The 17,685-nt window shown below is 38.2% G+C and overlaps 1 protein-coding gene and 1 pseudogene across 1 annotated transcript; both read left to right on the top strand.

Moving 5' to 3' along the window:
• The first annotated feature begins 477 nt into the window (after nt 1-477).
• Nucleotides 478-1,431, top strand: LOC101343211 (olfactory receptor 4C5-like). Its single transcript, XM_004387737.3, has one exon. The coding sequence runs from the start codon at nt 493-495 to the stop codon at nt 1,429-1,431; it is 939 nt and encodes a 312-aa protein (XP_004387794.3). The 5' UTR covers nt 478-492.
• Nucleotides 1,432-17,491: 16,060 nt separating this feature from the next.
• The window catches only part of LOC101342958 (olfactory receptor 4C45-like), a 963-nt pseudogene continuing 769 nt past the window's right edge, over nt 17,492-17,685 (top strand).

Here is a 17,685-nt window from a genome sequence, read left to right as displayed (position 1 = left end):
CATGTGTGAGTGAGTATGTTTATTTGTGTGTGTTTTGTGCATATGAGTTGTGTGAGGATATGTGTGAGTATGTGTGTGTTTTTGTATGTGCGTGTGTGTGTGTAAGTATGTATATGTGTGTCTAGAAGAGGGCTACATGTTCATTATGTGACCAAAAACACAACCTAACTGAGTTTATCTGCTCAGGGTTTCCATCAGTCTTAAAACCAAAAAATTTATTGCCATCTTTTTGATTCCAACTCATGGCAACCCTATAGGACAGAGTAGAGCTGCCCCATAGGGTTTCCAAGAAGCGGCTGGTGGATTTGAACTGCTGACCTTTTGGTTAGCAGCTGAGCTCTTAACCACTGCACCACCAAGGCTCCCCATTCATCTTACAGGAAACAAATAATTCTGACCAAAATTACTTGCTTAATCAAAATTTATCTGCCACCATTGCAATCCCTGTACTATTTGCAGATAAAGCAATTATCCATATGCCACACTGGATTCATGGAGCAAGTGAACAACGTGACGGAATTCATCCTACTTGGCCTAACACAGAACCCAGAGGTGCAGAAACTCTTGTTCGCTGTGTTTGCAGTCATCTACCTGCTCACCTTGGCAGGTAACCTACTCATTATAGTGACCATCACCACCAGCCCAGCCCTAGGCTCCCCCATGTATTTTTTTCTGTCTTTCCTGTCTTTCATAGATGGCTGCTTCTCTTCTACCATGTCCCCAAAAATGATTATTGACTTACTGGCTGAAAAGAAAACCATCTCCTTCAGTGGGTGCGTGACTCAGCTCTTTGCAGAGCATTTCTTTGGAGGAGTTGAGATCCTCCTACTCACAGTAATGGCCTATGATCGCTACGTGGCCATCTGCAAACCCCTGCACTACATGATCACAATGAACCGGCAGGTGTGTGGCCTCCTGGTAGCCGTGGCCTGGGCTGGGGGATTTCTTCATGCTCTGATTCAAATTCTTTTTATGATCCGGTTGCCCTTCTGTGGCCCCAATGTTATTGACCATTTCGTCTGTGATCTTTTGCCTTTGCTGAAACTTTCCTGCACTGACATCCACACCTTTGGACTCTTTGTTGCTGCCAACAGTGGGCTGATGTGTATGCTCGTTTTCTCTATTCTTATCACCTCCTATGTCCTCATCCTTTGCTCCCTCAGGACTCACAGCTCTGAAGGCCAATGGAAGGCTTTTTCCACGTGTGCCTCCCATATTACTGCAGTTGTCTTATTCTTTGTACCCTGTATATTTGTGTACCTTCGGCCTATGGTCACTTTCCCCATTGATAAAGCAGTGGCTGTGTTTTATACTATGGTAACCCCCATGTTAAACCCTTTAATCTACACCCTCAGAAATGCAGAGATGAAAAATGCGATGAGGAAGCTCTGGAGCCAAAGAGTGATCTTAGGCAAACATTCATATGAATAACAAAGATAAAAACAAAATCTGTTCATATTTAAGAAGAAGTGTGACTAAGGCATAGGAAAAATGTCTTGAAGCCAGGATATATGGATTCAAGAATACTTTGTTCTCCTTGCTCACTGGAATCTTTAATGGTTCCTCTTTCATAAAATACCAATATTTGATTAAATGATGACTGAAATCTCTTCCAATTAGAAACTTCTTTGCATTTAAAAATTATTGATCAGAGACATAGAAAATCAATATAAAATGTTGCAATGTATTAAAAATCCACGGCATTATGTATTTGGTAGAACAATTCTCTTCAAAGTTTCAGATATAGATTATATAATCAATAGACCAAGGACTTAAAATATTTTTTTAAAAAGTCCTGATGGCTCAGTATTTTACTAAAAATGCATAGTTTTATTCCCAACTACTAAAGTCAAGGTAGACTCAATAATGTGAGAGATAAGAATCAACCAGAACTGAATGGGTTTTGAGGAATGACAGAGACTCATTAAGGCAGGACTCACCCAAAATTAATGCTACATGTTGCCCAATTCCAGGGGACACCATTTACATTGGAATCCGGACCTTCCTCAGAACAAATTATTTTCTCTACCTAAAGCCAAGGAGGGATATATTTCCAGGTATAGCCAGAGAGAAATCTTACACATGATAGTTTCAGGTAGAAGATATTTGTGGAGCACATTTTCTGTTAAAGACAGCCTATAAAACACTTCACCTCCAAAACAGCTTTAATTGGATGGATTTGTGCCTTGCTGCTGTACTTACATGCCTTCAAGGTGATTCTGACTCATAGTGACCCTATGTACAACGGAAGGATACACTGCCCAGTTCTGCATCTTCCTCACAATTGTTGCTATGCTTGAGCCCATTGTTGCAGCCACTGTGTCAATCCATCTTGCTGAACGTCTTCTTCTCTTTTGCTGACCCTCTACTTTACCAAACATGACGTCCTTCTTCAGGGACTGGTACCTCCTGATAACATGTCCAAAGTACATGAAACAAAGTCTTGCCATCTTCATTTCTAAGGAGCATTCTAGCTGTACTTCATTCCAAGACAGATTTATTCGTTCTTCTGGTAGTCCATAGTATATTCAATATTCTTTGCCAACAATATAATTCAAAGGCATCAATTATTCTTCAGTTTTCCTTATTCATTGTCCAGCTTTCGTATGCATATGAGGCAATCGAAAATACCATGGTTTGGATCAGGTGCACCTTAGACTTCAAAGTAATATCCTTGCATTTCAAAACTTTAAAGAGATCTACTGCGGCACATTTGCCCAATAAAATACATCATTTTATTTCTTGATTGATGCAACAAGGACATGGATTATAGATCCAAGTAAAATGAAATCCTTGACAACTTCAATATTTTCTCCCTTTATTATGATATTGCTTATTGGTCCAGTTGTGAGGATTTTTGTTTTATGTTGAGATGTAAACCATACTGAAGGCTGTAGTCTTTGATCTTCACCAATAAGTGCTTCAATTCCTCTTCATTTTTAGCAAACAAGGTTGCATCATCTGCATGTCACTTGATGTTAATTAGTCTTTCTACAATCCCGATGCCATACAGTCCAGCTTCTCAGATTATTTGCTTAGCATACAGATTGAATAAGTGTAGTGAAAGGATACAACTCTGCCTCACATCTTTCCTGATTTTAAACAACGCAATATCCTCTTGTTCTATAGGAAAGACTGCATCTTGGTCTATATACAGGTGCCTCATGACAACAATTAAGTGTTTTGGAATTCCCATTCTTCACAATGTTACCCATAATTTGTTATGATCCACACAGTCGAATGCCTATGGATAGTCAATAAAACACAGGTAAACATCTTTCTGGTGTTCTCTGCTTTCAGACAAGATCCATCTGACATCACCAATCATATCCTTCTTTCCACATCCTCTTCTAAATCCAGCTTGAATTTCTGGCGGTTCCCTGTCAAGGTACTGATGCAACCATTTTTAATTATCTTCAGCAAAAATTTACTTGCAACTGATATTAATGATATGGTTTGATAATTTCCACATTCTGTTGAATCACCTTTCTTTGGAATGTGCACAGATATGGATCTCTTCCAGTCAGCTGCCCAGGTGGCTCTCTTCCAAATTTGTTAGTATAGGCAAGTGAGCACCTCCTGCAGTGCATCTGTTGGTTGACAAAAGCCAACTGATATTCCGTCAATTCCTGGAGCCTTGTTTTTTTGCCAATGCCTCCAGAGCAGTTGGACTTCTTCACTCGATGCCATCAGTTCTTGATCATATGCTACCTCCTGAAATGGTTGGACGTCAACCAATTCTTTTTGGTACAGTGACTCTGTGTATTCTTTCCATCTTCTTTTGATGATTCCTGTGTTGTTCAATATTTTGTCCATAGAATCCTTCAGTATTGTAACTCAAGGCTTGAATTTTTTTCAGTTCTTTCACCTTGAGAAATGCCTAGCATGGTCTCCTCTTTTGGTTTTCTAACTCCAGGTTTCTGCACATTTCATTATAATACTTTACTTTGTTTTCTCAAGCCACCCTTTGAAATCTGTTCTATTTTACTTCATCATTTCTTCCATTTGCTTTAGCTGCACTATGTTCAAGAACAAGTTTCATAATTTCTTCTAACTCCATAATGCTCTTTTCCTTCTTTTCTGCCTTTTTAGTGACCTTTTGCTTTCTTCATGTATGAAGTCCTTGATATCATCTGACAACTCGTCTGGTCTTCGGTCATTAGTGTTGAATGTGTTAAATTTATTCTTGAGATGCTCTCTAAATTCATGTGGGATATAATCAAGGTCTTATCTGGTCTTCGGTCATTAGTGTTGAATGTGTTAAATTTATTCTTGAGATGGTCTCTAAATTCATGTGGGATATAATCAAGGTCTTACTTTGGCTCTCGTGGACTTGTTTTAATTTTCTTCAGCTTCAACTTGAACTTGCATATGAGCAATTGATGGCCTGTTCCACAGTCAGGCCCTGGACTTGTTCTGACTGATGATAATGAGCTGCTTCTCCAGCTCTTTCTATAAATGTAGTTGATTTGATTCCTGTGTATTCCATCCGATGAAGTCCACATGTATAGCCCCTGTTTATGTTGTTAGAAAAAGATATTTGCAATGAATAAGTCACTGGTCTTGCAAAATTCTATCACGCGATCTCTGCCATCTTTTCTATCAAGGCCTATTTTCCAACTACTGATCCTTCTTTGTTTCCAACTTTTGAATTCCAATCACCAATAATTATCAATGCACCTTGATTGTGTGTTTGATAAATTTCAGACTTCAGAAGTTGGTAAAAATCTTCAATTTCTTCGTCTTTGGCCTTAGTGATTGGTGCATAAATTTGTATTAATAGTTGTATTAACTGGTCTTCCATGTAGGCATATGGATAAATACCTATCACTGACAGTGTTGTACTTCAGGACAGATCTTGAAATGTTCTCTTTGACTATGAATGCGATGCCATTTTTCTTCAATTTGTCATTCCCAACATAGTAGACCATATGATTGTCCGATTCAAAATGGCCAATACAAGTCCATTTCAGCTCACTAATACCTAGGATATTAATTTTTATGTGTTTCATTTCATTTTTGATAACTTCAGAAGTAATCGCCTTGTCCTTCTTCCTAGTCTACCTTAGTCTGAAAGCTCTGCTGAAATCTGTCCACCACGGGTGACCCCACTGGTATTTGAAATACCAGTGGCCTAGCTCCCAATATAGAGCAACATGCAAGCCACCACAGTACAACAAACTGACAGACAAGTGGTAGATTTGTGCCTTAACTAATAGGAATAAAAGTATCTGGTGAAAAAGAGAGAAGTGATGATATCTGAGTAGTCAAAACAGAAAGTCTGCATATCCAAATTTGAAGAGAAAATTACAGATCAATTGTAGACCAATGAGATGTGGAGTAATTTGAGATGTCAACACTTAAAATGCAGTTCTAAGAAAAAGAATCCAAATAAAATAAGAGCATTTAGATCAGGGCCAAGACAGAAGTCTTGCAGATCTTAGCAATTTCACATCCACCTTCAGAAAGACTGAATTAACCCAAGTACTCCATAGTCCTGCTTATGTTGTTCCTGTTAGCTGCAAATGAGTAGGCTCTGACTCATGAGGTCCTTATGAACAACAGAATGAAATTTTCTGGTCCTGAGTCATCTTTATGATCATTGATATGTTTGAGTCCATTGTTGTAGCTATTGTCAGTTCAACTCATTGAAGATTCCCCTCATTTTCTCTAACCTGCTACTATATCTTATGCTAAATATTAAAAAAAGAAGAAGAAGTTATCATGGAGTCAATTCCAACTCATGATGACCCCATGTGTTTCACAGTAGAACTGTGCATAGGGTTTTCGATGACTGTAACCTTTCAGAAATAGATCACCAGGCCTTTCTTCCGAGATGCCTCTGGGTAGATTCAAACAGCTAACCTTTCGGTTAGTAGCTGAGTGCTTAACCATTTGTGCCACCCAAGGACTTCTGGAAGATGAATATTCAGCCATTTAATAAACAATTCATTCCAAACTGGGAGATCAGTTTTCCTCAATTGTGGCCAACACATTTGTCAGTCATCAAATATCCATGTGATCCCACCACATTTTCTAGTCCACTTGTATTTAAGTAGGACCGTGTGACTAGCTCATGTGACCATGTGACTAGACAGGTAACTGCCAGAAATTCAAGCCAGATTCAGAAGAGTATGTGGAATCAGGGATATCATTGATGATGTCAGATGGATCTTGGCTGAAAGTAGAGAATACCAGAAAGATGTTTTCTTGTGTTTTATTGACTATGCAGAGGCATTTGACTGTGTGGATCATAACAAATTATGGACAACATTGTGAAGAATGGGAATTCCAGAACACTTAATCGTGCTCATGAGGAATCTGTACATAGATTAAGAGGCAGTAGTTTGAAAAGAACAAGGGGATGCTGAGTGGTTTAAAGTCAGGAAAGGTGTGCATCAGGGTTGTATCCTTTCACCTTGCCTATTCAATCTGTATGCTGAGCAAATAATCAGAGAACCTGGACTCTGTGAAGAAGAACAGGGCATCCGGATTGGAGGAAGACTCATTAACAACCTGCATTATGCAGATGGCACAACCTTGCTTGCTGAAAGTGAAGAGGACTTGAAGCACTTACTGATGAAGATCAAAGACCACAGCCTTCCTGTATGGATTACACCTCAATATAAAGAAAACAAAAATCCTCACAACTGGACCAATAAGCAACATCGTGACAAACGGAGAAATGATTGAAGTTGTCAAGGAGAAAAGATTGAAGTTGTCAAGGATTTCATTTTACTTGGATCCACAATAAACACCACCCATGGAAGCAGCAGTCAAGAAATCAAAAGACGCATTGCATTGGGTAAATCTGCTGCAAAAGACCTCTTTAAAGTGTTAAAAAGCAAAGAGGTCACCTTGCAGACTAAGGTGCCCCTGACCCAAGCCACAGTGTTTTCAATCACCTCATATGCATGTGAACGCTGGACAATGAATAAGGAAGACCAAAGAAGAACTGACACCTTTTGAATTGTAGTGTTGGCAAAGAATATTGAATATACCATGGACTGCCAAAAGAATGAACAATTCTGTTTTGGAAGAAGTACAACCAAAATGCTCTTTAGAAGCAAGGATTGTGAGACTATGTCTTACATACTTTGAACATGCTGTCAGGAGGGATCAGTCCCTGGAGAAGGACATCCTGTTTGGTAAAGTACAGGGTCAGCAAAAAAGAGGAAGACTCTCAACAGGATGGATTGACACAGAGGCTGCAACAATGGGCTCAAGCATAACAATGATTGTGAGCATGGCACAGACCTGGCTGTGTTTTGTTCTGTGTTACATAGGGTTACTATGAGTCAGAACCAACTCGATGGCACCAAACAACAAAACATGTGACTAGCTCACAGAAGTGATGTCTGTCACATTCAGGATGAAACATTTAGAAGCCAGTGTGATACTCTCTAGCTTTCTATTTCCCTGATTCAGCAAGCCTGGAAGATACACACTGAGACAGCAGGTTTACACAGAGAAAACAACCTGAATTACTGAGTAGATACATGGAAGGAAGCTGCTATACAGATCATCAAAGTTGCAGGGAATTTTGCATTAAAAGTAAATAAAATTTTGTGTTAAGTCATTGAGATTTCAGGATTCATTTTTTACCACAGTAAAACACAGCTTATCTTGACTAATGCATTGAAAAATTTTATCTTTAAAAAAACTTATAAAAATTAAGAAGACAGCAGGTTAAGATAACTTTTGCAATTATATTAGTTCCCAAATAGTATAGGATAGATAAATAGAAATCCTTACAAATCAAGTCCAAATAGAGCCTTCTTCTGCATCAGTGTAACACACTACACTAACTGAAGTATTCAAACCATAAACTTATACACCTTCTTCTTTTTCACTTTACCTACCCAGCAAGGCAACGCTGAAGAAAATTATGGAATCATATGCTAGGGAGTGCCAACAAAAATTATGAACTCCAATGTGATGTGAGCTTCAATGCTTCTTGAGCATCCTGACTGTTCTGGACAGTTTCCTCTTCTACACATACTTCTCAGCATATGTTCCAATTTTTCACCAATTCCCTATAGCCCTTTTCCCATAAATTTTCCCTTTATATCAGGAAAAGAATTTGTCTCCTACTTGTCAGGAAAATTGGGACCATCACCGAGTCATTCTCTCAACCTCAAGCTATCTCACCAATAATTGCATCTATCATCCCTTTTTACCTTTATGCCTTCTTGCACAAACTATTAAAACACATACGAGAGTTTCTATTTAATTTTAACATATCTACAAGTACTTTGCATACCTGCATACAACTATCTCCTGTCTCCTCAATAATCTTACTTCATTAAATATCACTTTTTTTTTTTTTTGGTCATTAACCTTATGTTCAAGCTGAAGTGACACTCTCGTGAAATCCAGGGCCAATAAAAGAAAGCAATGCTTCCACTTCCAATCTTAGCAATCACCCAGTTCCATCCTTAGTTCACTCCCAACCTCACTCATACTCTGCCTCTCTGCTACCAAGTTTTAATGATTAGCTCATTTCCCTTTCCAACACATCCTTCCTTCTATAAAATTAGGAGACATGTTTTTCCTGTTGAAGTTACCACCTCTTTGAATGATGTCACCATTCCACCATGACCAGAGAACTCCCAAAATATCTCTGGGCCCTAGTAAGCCCTACTGAAGGTTATTTTCCCAGAAGGAAAAAAAATAGGGGTTACAAAATCCATTTGCCTTCTTGTATGCTGAAATCAATGATCCATCAGAGTTAGAGTTATTACATGGCATTGCCAGGAAATTCTCAATGTGGGTCAGTCTCATCCTATCTCTGCTGATATTCTGTTCCAAAACACAGAACTACAACCAAGCAGCACGTTAATGGAAGCCACGCCCTACATAAATGAATACGAGATTCACTGGATACTCTAGAGCTCTCACTTCTTACTGAAAGAAGTTCTGTCAATGATGTATGTTTCTGTGCATGGAAAGGATGTCTATCCCTACCCCTCATCATCTTCTTAGGCAGAGGAGCAGCCAAGTGAATTACATCAACCCAGGTTTTACCTGGCAAGGTTGCAACCAACTTCACATCAGAGAATGAGGGAGAGGAAATGGAAGTATTTCTCTTCTTCCTCCTTTAGGTGTCTTTTATGAGGAGACCCAGCTGAGTGTGATATTCTCAATGACTTTTGCATATAAGTATAGTCCCTAATTCTATGTCCATGGGATTCTCAATCTGTATAAGTATGCTGAAAGAATACAACTCTGACACACATCTTTTGTGACTTTCAACCGCACAGTATCCCCTTGTTCTGTCTCAATAACTGCTTCTTGGTCCATGTACAGTTTCCACATGTGCACAATGAAGTGTTTCAGAATTCCAATTCTCCACAATGTTATCCATAATTTGTTATGACCCACACAGTCGAATACCTTTGCAAAGTCAATAAAACACAGATAAACATATTTCTGGTAGTCTCTGCTTTCAGCTAAGATCCGTCTGTCATCAGCAATGGCATCCCTCATTCCACATCCTCTTCTTAATCTGGCTTGACTTTCTGGCAGTTCTCTGTTGGTATACTGTTGCAACAGCTTTTGAACGATCTTCAAAATTTTACTTGTGTGTTCTATTAATGATAAAAAAAAAAAAAGAAAGAAAAAACCTGTGCCATCCAGTTGATGTTGACTCATAGCGACCCTATGGGACAGAGTAAAACTGCCTCATAGGGTTTCCAAGAAGCAGCTGGTGGATTGGAACTGCTATCCTTTTGGTTAGCAGCCAGATGGTTAACCATTGAACCTCATCATTCTAATGGATCACTTTTATTTGAAATGGGCCCAAATATGGATCTCTTCCAGTTTGTGGCCAGGTAACTGTCTTCAAAATTTCTTGGCATAGACAAGTTAGTACCTCCAGCACTATATCCGTTTGTTGAAACATCTCAATTGGTATTCCCTCAATTCCTGGAGCCTTGTTTTTTACAATGTCTTCAGTGCAGTTAGACTTCTTCCTTCAACATCACCAGTTCTTGATCATATGTTACTTCCTGAAATGGTTGAATATTGACCGATTCTTTTTGGTACAGTTACTCCGTGTATTCTGTCCATCTTCTTTTGATGCTTCCTGTGTTGTTCAATATTTTCCCCATAGAATAATTCAATATTGCAACTCGAGGCTTGAATTTTTTCTTCAGTTCTCTTAGCTTGAGAGATGCTGAGTGTGTTCTTCCCTTTCGGTTTTCTAACTCCAGGTCTTTGCACATTTCATTATAATTCTTTACTTTGTCTCCTCAAGTAGCCGTTTGAAATCTTCTGTTCAGATTTTTACTTCATCATTTTTTCCTCTTGCTTTAGCTACTCGATGTTCAATAGCAAGTTTTAGAGTCTCTTCTGACATCCATTTTGGTCTTTTCTTTCTTTCCTGTCCTTTTGACCTTTTTGACCTTTGCTTTCTTCATGAATAATGTCCTTGATTTAATCCCACAACTCATCTAGTCTTCCATCATTAGTGTTCAACGCCTAAATTATATTCTCAAGATGGTCTCTAAATTCAAGTGGTATATACTCAAGGTCATATGTTGGCTCTTGTGAGCTTGCTATAATTTTCTTCAGCTTCAACTTGCATTTTCTTATGAGCAATTGATGATTTGTTCTGCAGTCTGACCCCAGCTTTGTTCTGACTGATGATATTGAGCGTCTCCATCATCTCTGCCTTAGTCATCTAGTGCTGCTATAACAGAAACACCACAAGTGGATGGTTTTAATGAAGAGAAGTTTATTTCCTCACAGTCAAAGTAGGCTAAAAGTCCAAATTCAGGGCGTCAGCTCCAGGGGAAGTCTTTTTCTCTCTGTCGGCCTTCTCATCAGTGTTCCGCTGGACTAGGAGCTTCTCAGCACAGGGACCCCTGTCCAAAGGACTCGCTCTGCTCCTGGCACTGCTTTCTTGATGGTATGAGGTCCCCCTGTCTCACTGCTCACTTCTGTCTTTTATATCTCAAGAGATTGCCTCAGGACACAATCCAGTCTTGTAGATCCAGTCCTGCCTTAATAACACAACTGCCACCCATCCTCCCTCATTAACATCATAGAGGCAGGTTTACAACATACAGGAAAATCACACAGTACCAGGAATCATGGCCTAGCCAAATTGATACACACATTTTTGGGGGGACGTAATTCAAACCATTACAATCTCTTTATGCTGATGTAGTCAATTTGATTCTGTATATTCCATCTGACGAGGTTTACATGAATAGCCTAAGTTTATGTTATTGAAAATAGGTATTTGCTATGAAGAAGTCATTAGCCTTTCAAAATTCTTTAATGAGATCTCTGGTATCATTTATATCACAAAGGTCTTATTTTCCAAGTACTGATCCTTCTTCATTTCCAACTTTTGCATTCCAATCACCAATAATTATCAATGCATTCTGATTGCATGTTTAATCAATTTTAGACAGCAGAAGTTGTAAAAATCTTCAGTTTCTTCATCTTTGGCCTTGGTGGTTGGTCGGTAAATTTGAATAATAGTCGTATTAACTGGTCTTCCTTGTAGGCATATGGATACTGTCCTAGCACTGACAGTGTTGTACTTCAGGATAGATCTTAAAATGTTCTTTTGGCAATGAATGCAGCTACATGCCTCTTCAATTTGTCATTCCCAGCGTAGTAGACCATATGATTGTCTGATTCAAAATGGCCAATACAGATCCATTTCAGCTCACTAATGTCTAGGATATATATGTTTATGTGTATCATTTCATTTTTGGTGACTTCCAATTTTCCTAGATTCATACTTTGTACATTCCACTTTCCAATTATTAATGGATGTTTGCAGCTGTTTTTTCTCATTATGAGTTGTGAGACCTCAGCAAATGAAGGTCCCGAAAGCTTTACTCCATCCACATCTTTAAGGTAAACTCTACTTTTAAGGATGCAGCTCTTCTCTAATCATATTTTCAGTGCCTTACAACCTGAGGGGCTCATCTTCTGGCACCATATCAGACAATATTCGTCTGCTATTCATAAGGTTTTCTCTGGCTAATTTTTTCAGAATTGGACTGCCAGGTCCTTCTTCCTAGTCTGTCTTAGTCTAGGAGCATCACTGAAACCTGTCCATCATGGGTGACCATAACTCTAGAGAGCTATAAAATTTAAAATTTATAGCTGTACAGAAGAAATTTGCTGTTCCTATGATTAGCTCTAATAGATTTTAAAAATAGATATTTTAAAGATTTACACATAACAGTATGGATATCTACGAGTGGAGGGAAAATTTAAATCCTAAAGGTACAGAAGTTTTATTAAAAAGTAGCTCATGTCTTGAGTAAATCCAGACTGATAATGGGGACCAAATTTTGATCAAAACTCTCATGATTTAGTGAGCATCTAGAGAGATAAGAAGCTCTATTTCTTTCCAATTAAATTTTAAATCTGGAGTTCTTGGAAACTTTTTCTTGTCTATCACTTTGGAGTGTATTTTTGGCAGTGTTTGACCATGCCCTAGAAAGAAGTAAACAATGGTTGAGCTCAATCTAAAAATTGAAGAATCAACAATCAACAAGACACAGGGGAGCAATTATTGAATTTCTCCCAAATTTGGAGCAGACTTAACTTATCCAAGCATGCTTACTAAAATCCGTTGTATAGTGAGAGTCTGTGATCAATAGTCTAAAAATAAATTTGGAGACAATACAACAAAAAACATATTTTATAACAACTGTGAATGTAACTGAATATTGTTAAAAAAGAAAAAACAGTTGCCATTGAGTCAATTCAGACTCCATGTGTTTCAAAGTGGAACTATGTTCCATAGGGTCTTCAATGGCTATGACCATTCAGGAGTAGATCACAAGACCTTTCTTCAGAGGTGCCTTTGGCTGGGTTTAAACTGCCAACTTTTGCTTAACGGTTTGTACTGCCCAGGGACTACAACTGTATATATATTTAGATAATTAATGACAGAATGCCATGTGACCATCAACTATCACAGCTCCTGATATCTACTTAGTGTATTAATGAACAAATGAAAGACTGAATAGTCTCCATGAAAAAGCTCAACTTCAGACATCAATAGAAACTTTGTGTCTTCAAGCTAAGATTTGCAAGGAGCTGTTTAATTTACCTTCCTGGCCATGTAGTTAATATTCATGTCTCACCAGATGGACTGAGTTATAGGCTTCACTGGAATTTTAATATCTGTTTAGTACCTTTATACGGCTACCATGTTGGCAAACTGAAGTTACTGTTTGTGAATTAGAAGTATTGAAAATAACTAGCTACTTAGTCACCATTAACTAGATCTGTGGCAAGTGGAGAAACAACTCTGGGATTGGGCAGTCCTGAGAAATAAAGGTTTTGTGTTTTTTCTCTAGACTTTGAGATGCTGATCCTATGAGGCCTATGATAACATTTCCATAAATTTTGAAGAAACAATATTATGCATTTTGTGCTGGAAGGGGAACCTAGGAATGTCAGACTAGAAAAGCTAGAACAAGGATTTTCCCCCAAAGCAGACAGAGACAGCCTTCTCTGAGAGTCAGTGCCCTGAATTCAGACTTCTAGCCTCCTAAACCGTGAGAACATAAGTTTCTGTTCATTAAAGCCATCCACTTCTGATATTTTTATTACAACAGCATAGGAAACTAAGACAAGAAGTCAGTGCCTATCCCCATTACTCATCATCTACTTAGACCAAACAGCAGGCTGGATTCACAACCCCAAAGAAAAGGAACAGATTGTGAGAGGTTGGCAGCAAACAGAGAAGCAAAATTGTTGACTACTAATAATAGAAACGAAGGTGTTCCTTCCCATTTCTGGACTAGACTTCAGGAATGTGTCAGTTTGGTTTAAAGGTAAAGTTTGGTAATGAAGGAACATGATTCCCTGCAAGGTTGCAGCCAGCACTTAAGTATCTCAGAAGCTGAAGGAGAGAACATAGTCATTGAGCCTCCTTTCCACAGTTCTATTTCTCCATCTCTGATGTCTTTACATGTGGGTGATTACTGGAGTATGAGTTTCTCAATGGCTACTGTGTGAAAGCATAGTACTTAACTCTAAAACCGAAAAAAAAAACCTATTGCCATCAAGTCGATTCCCACTCATAGTGACCCTATAAGACAGAATAGAACCGCCCCATAGGGTTTCCAAAGAGTGGCTGGTGGATTGGAATGCCAAGCTTTTGAATAGCAGCCGAGCTCTTAACCACTGCATGGCCAAGGTTCCAATCCAACTCTAAATCACCATAATTTTCTCTCTATAGGGTAGAAGGATAGGCTGTTGTTGTTGTTACTTGCCATAGAACTGATTCTAACTCATGTAAACTCCATGAGTAGAACTGCTCCATAGGGTTTTCTTGGCTGTAACATTTACAGAAGCAGATCGATAGGTGTAGTTTTACAGTATGGCTGGATGGGTTTGAACCATCGACCTTTAGATTAGCTGTCGAGCGCAAACTGTTTGTGCCACCTAAGAACCTCAAAGGAAAGTCTTCATTTTCCTAAATACATCATGAGAGTCAGCCATCACGATACTCATCTGGAAAGAAGTTGATATATTTATGACTTTTAAATCACTCAATCTTTTGTACCTAGGAATCCTGCCATCAAATCCCCTCAGTCCATCATTAATAAAAATGTCACAACATCTCAGGATAGTAAGGCACAAACCCTTGAAGACTGATAGCTCCATTCTCAGAGTAACCATTTCATTTAGACCAGTCACGTTTTCAGAGAAATCCATTCTCTGAACTCTGGCTTATGCCTAAAACCAACCACACATCTTACTCCAGGTTTACTAATGCCACAACGAGCAGCTCAGCCTTATGAGGAATGTTTCCAACTTACTCCACCAAGTTTCATTCCAAACTACAGCCAGAGACCTATCTTTAAGCCAAGCACAAATGAATTTCAAAAACTGGTTTCTAATGATGTTTGTGGGTGCGAAGTGGGAGTAAGTGAAAGATTTTGGCTGATGCTTTGGCAAAGGTTCCACCAGGACCAATTACTAATCCTCTGATGATTAAGAAGTCAGTCCATTGCCAACTCCTACACTGTGTGACAGTCTATTTAAGCATCTCTCTAGAGTCAATGAAGAAACAATTACAAAGAAGGGCCTGTGAGCAAGTGATAGCAACAAAGTCACATATGAACAAACCCAAAATTTGTTTGGGAGACGTGACTCCCAAGCTTAGTGGGTTTCTAGGGAAACAGAGTCAGAAAGAAGGTTTGAATCAGGAGTAAAAGAAATTCTCTTCGCACAGCTCATGGACATTTTGGGGACCAAAAACTTGGCAGAATTGATTTGAGAAGACAATGTCCAATCAAGTATTCTTGACTCACTAATACATTTTATAGATCTATATACTAGCTTTTCCTAATTTGAAGACTTTTGCATTATTTTCAAGGTTTTAATCAGTATTGAATCTAGTTCTAAGAGATCTAAAAATATATATATATATTGAAGATACACTTATACTTCCATGGGAAGCCAAGAAAGTGAGAAGAAATTAAATCCTGAAGCTATAGAAGATTCCTGACTGAAATGAGTCATTTTCTCAGTAAATCCAGACTGTTAATGGGAACCAAAAATAAACTAAAACACTCAAGATTTGAAGAGCCATCTAGATAAGAATTTCAATGTTTTACTTGTTAGATTTTAATTTGGAATTTCTTCCTAGAGATGCTGACATTTCAAGCTCATGAAGTCATTTGTGGCTGTGTTTCAAATGCCGAAGGGGAAGACATCAATGAATGGGCTCAGTCTAAAAACCGAGGAGTCAGCAATCAACTAGACACAGGTCAGTGATAATTAAAATTTTTTCCCAAAATTTCAAGTAGATTAACTTAATTTAGCCAAGTTATTTCTACTGAAATTGTTTTTGTAGGTAGATTTTTTAACTTGTAAGTTAGTGTTTTTCTCTGAAAGTGAATTTGGACACAGTGACATGAAATCATTTTCTGATGACATCTATGCATCTGATCAGAGATTTACATGAATAATGACAGCATTCATAGACACCACTCTATATCCTGCCTCTGGAAGATGTCTAGTCCACACTAGGCTCTAAAAACAGATTTATTGAAGAAATGAACAAATGATTGGTCTCCGTAGAAAAGCTGACCCAAATATCAATAGAAACCCTATCGATGATATTGTCAGTCCAGACACTGCTAAGAACGATTAAAGTTACTTTTACAACATTGTGGTCAACATTTACGTCTCACCAAGTAGACTGACTAACCACATAGTCACAAGAGCCATGGATAGAAGAAAACAGCTCAGAGACTGAGCTCTGCTGAAAACTGAAGATTTTTCCTTCACCTTTATTGAAGTTGAGAGGCCTGTGATACTGAATTTTGTGTCCATAAATTTTGTTTTTGCAGAAGTTTGGAAGGAAGGGGGGAATAAAAGAATGAAACATCTTTTATGATCCTTTGAAACAATAATATGTTCTCATTTTTGAAAATCATGAAAAGAATATTCCCCAAAAAAGAATATATTCTGTATATGTTCAATATTTCCACCAGTTAGCAATGAAATTTCAAGTTGATCTTAGTTGATTAAGTATGTGCCTAAAGGAAAAATGGTATTATCTGAGATGGCCCAAATGTTTCTGTCTTGTCAATAGGAAACTCAGGGAAACTTCATGATTCATTTAATTCCATTTGTAAACTGAAAGTGGAGAAATATATCTAATCCAGAGCATGATTTTATATATGGTAAAAAACCCATTGCATGCAAAATTCACGTAAGAAGTATTGTGAAATTTCAGAGGACTTCACAACACTTACATGTCCATATCCAAAGATGAATTGCCTGAAGGACTGAGAGTGAAATAAAGGGTCATGTTGAGCCAGATGGAACATTCAGAGCTATTGAAGGGATGCTGCTTGACAGGCTGGTAATAAAGAACGTTCCTGGGCATTTTAGAGGGAAAAAAATCTCCATCTGCAGCTCTGTCTGTGTCTGTATGTTCATGTGCATTCATATAACAGAAAGAAATAAAAGATTACAGAACACAGCTGACACAGATACGGCACTTTTTGGCAAGTTCACATCTGATACACAGTGGACTTTTCAAAGAATGTTGTGTTCATATACCTTTAAATATTTATGCCAATAGAAAAGTATAACTTCCAAAATAATTCTTATTGATTAAATTTGTCACCAAAAGTGAAAGAAAGCAAACCCTATAATCTGGGAGACTTTTAGAGACAGAGAGGAAGCTTGGAAATCAGCCGTAAATCATCATTCATAATAACATATTGCTTTCATTGAGATGTTTTTAAGGTATTGTTACTATTTGATGAATATAAATTGGGAGAAATTAAATCTCCTTTTGTTCTAATTTATGACTATCTGCCAAATGGCGGAGGTGAAGAGATTGCATTTCCATCAATCTCAGAGACTAGGACTAAAGAAGTGCTAGAATATTTTGCTATTGGATTAAAAATATCATCACTCAGAAATACTGTGATCTTTTCAGATGGGACACATGCCCTCAACCCAGGCTGCTTTGGTAAAAAGGATGAACAACGTAACTGAATTCATCTTGCTGGGCCTGACTCAGAATCCAGAACTGCAGAAACTCTTATTTCCTGTCATTTTAATCACCTACTTGATGACTTTGGCAGGTAATCTGCTCATCTCAGTCACTATCTTCATCAGCCCAGCTCTGGGCTCTCCCATGTACTTTTTTCTGTCCTGTTTGTCCATTATAGA

This window comes from Trichechus manatus, unplaced genomic scaffold, assembly GCF_000243295.1.
Source record: "Trichechus manatus latirostris isolate Lorelei unplaced genomic scaffold, TriManLat1.0 scaffold00191, whole genome shotgun sequence".
NCBI lineage: Eukaryota > Metazoa > Chordata > Mammalia > Sirenia > Trichechidae > Trichechus > Trichechus manatus.
Note: the sequence above shows the minus strand (reverse complement) of the source record. Positions and strands in the feature narration are given on the sequence as shown.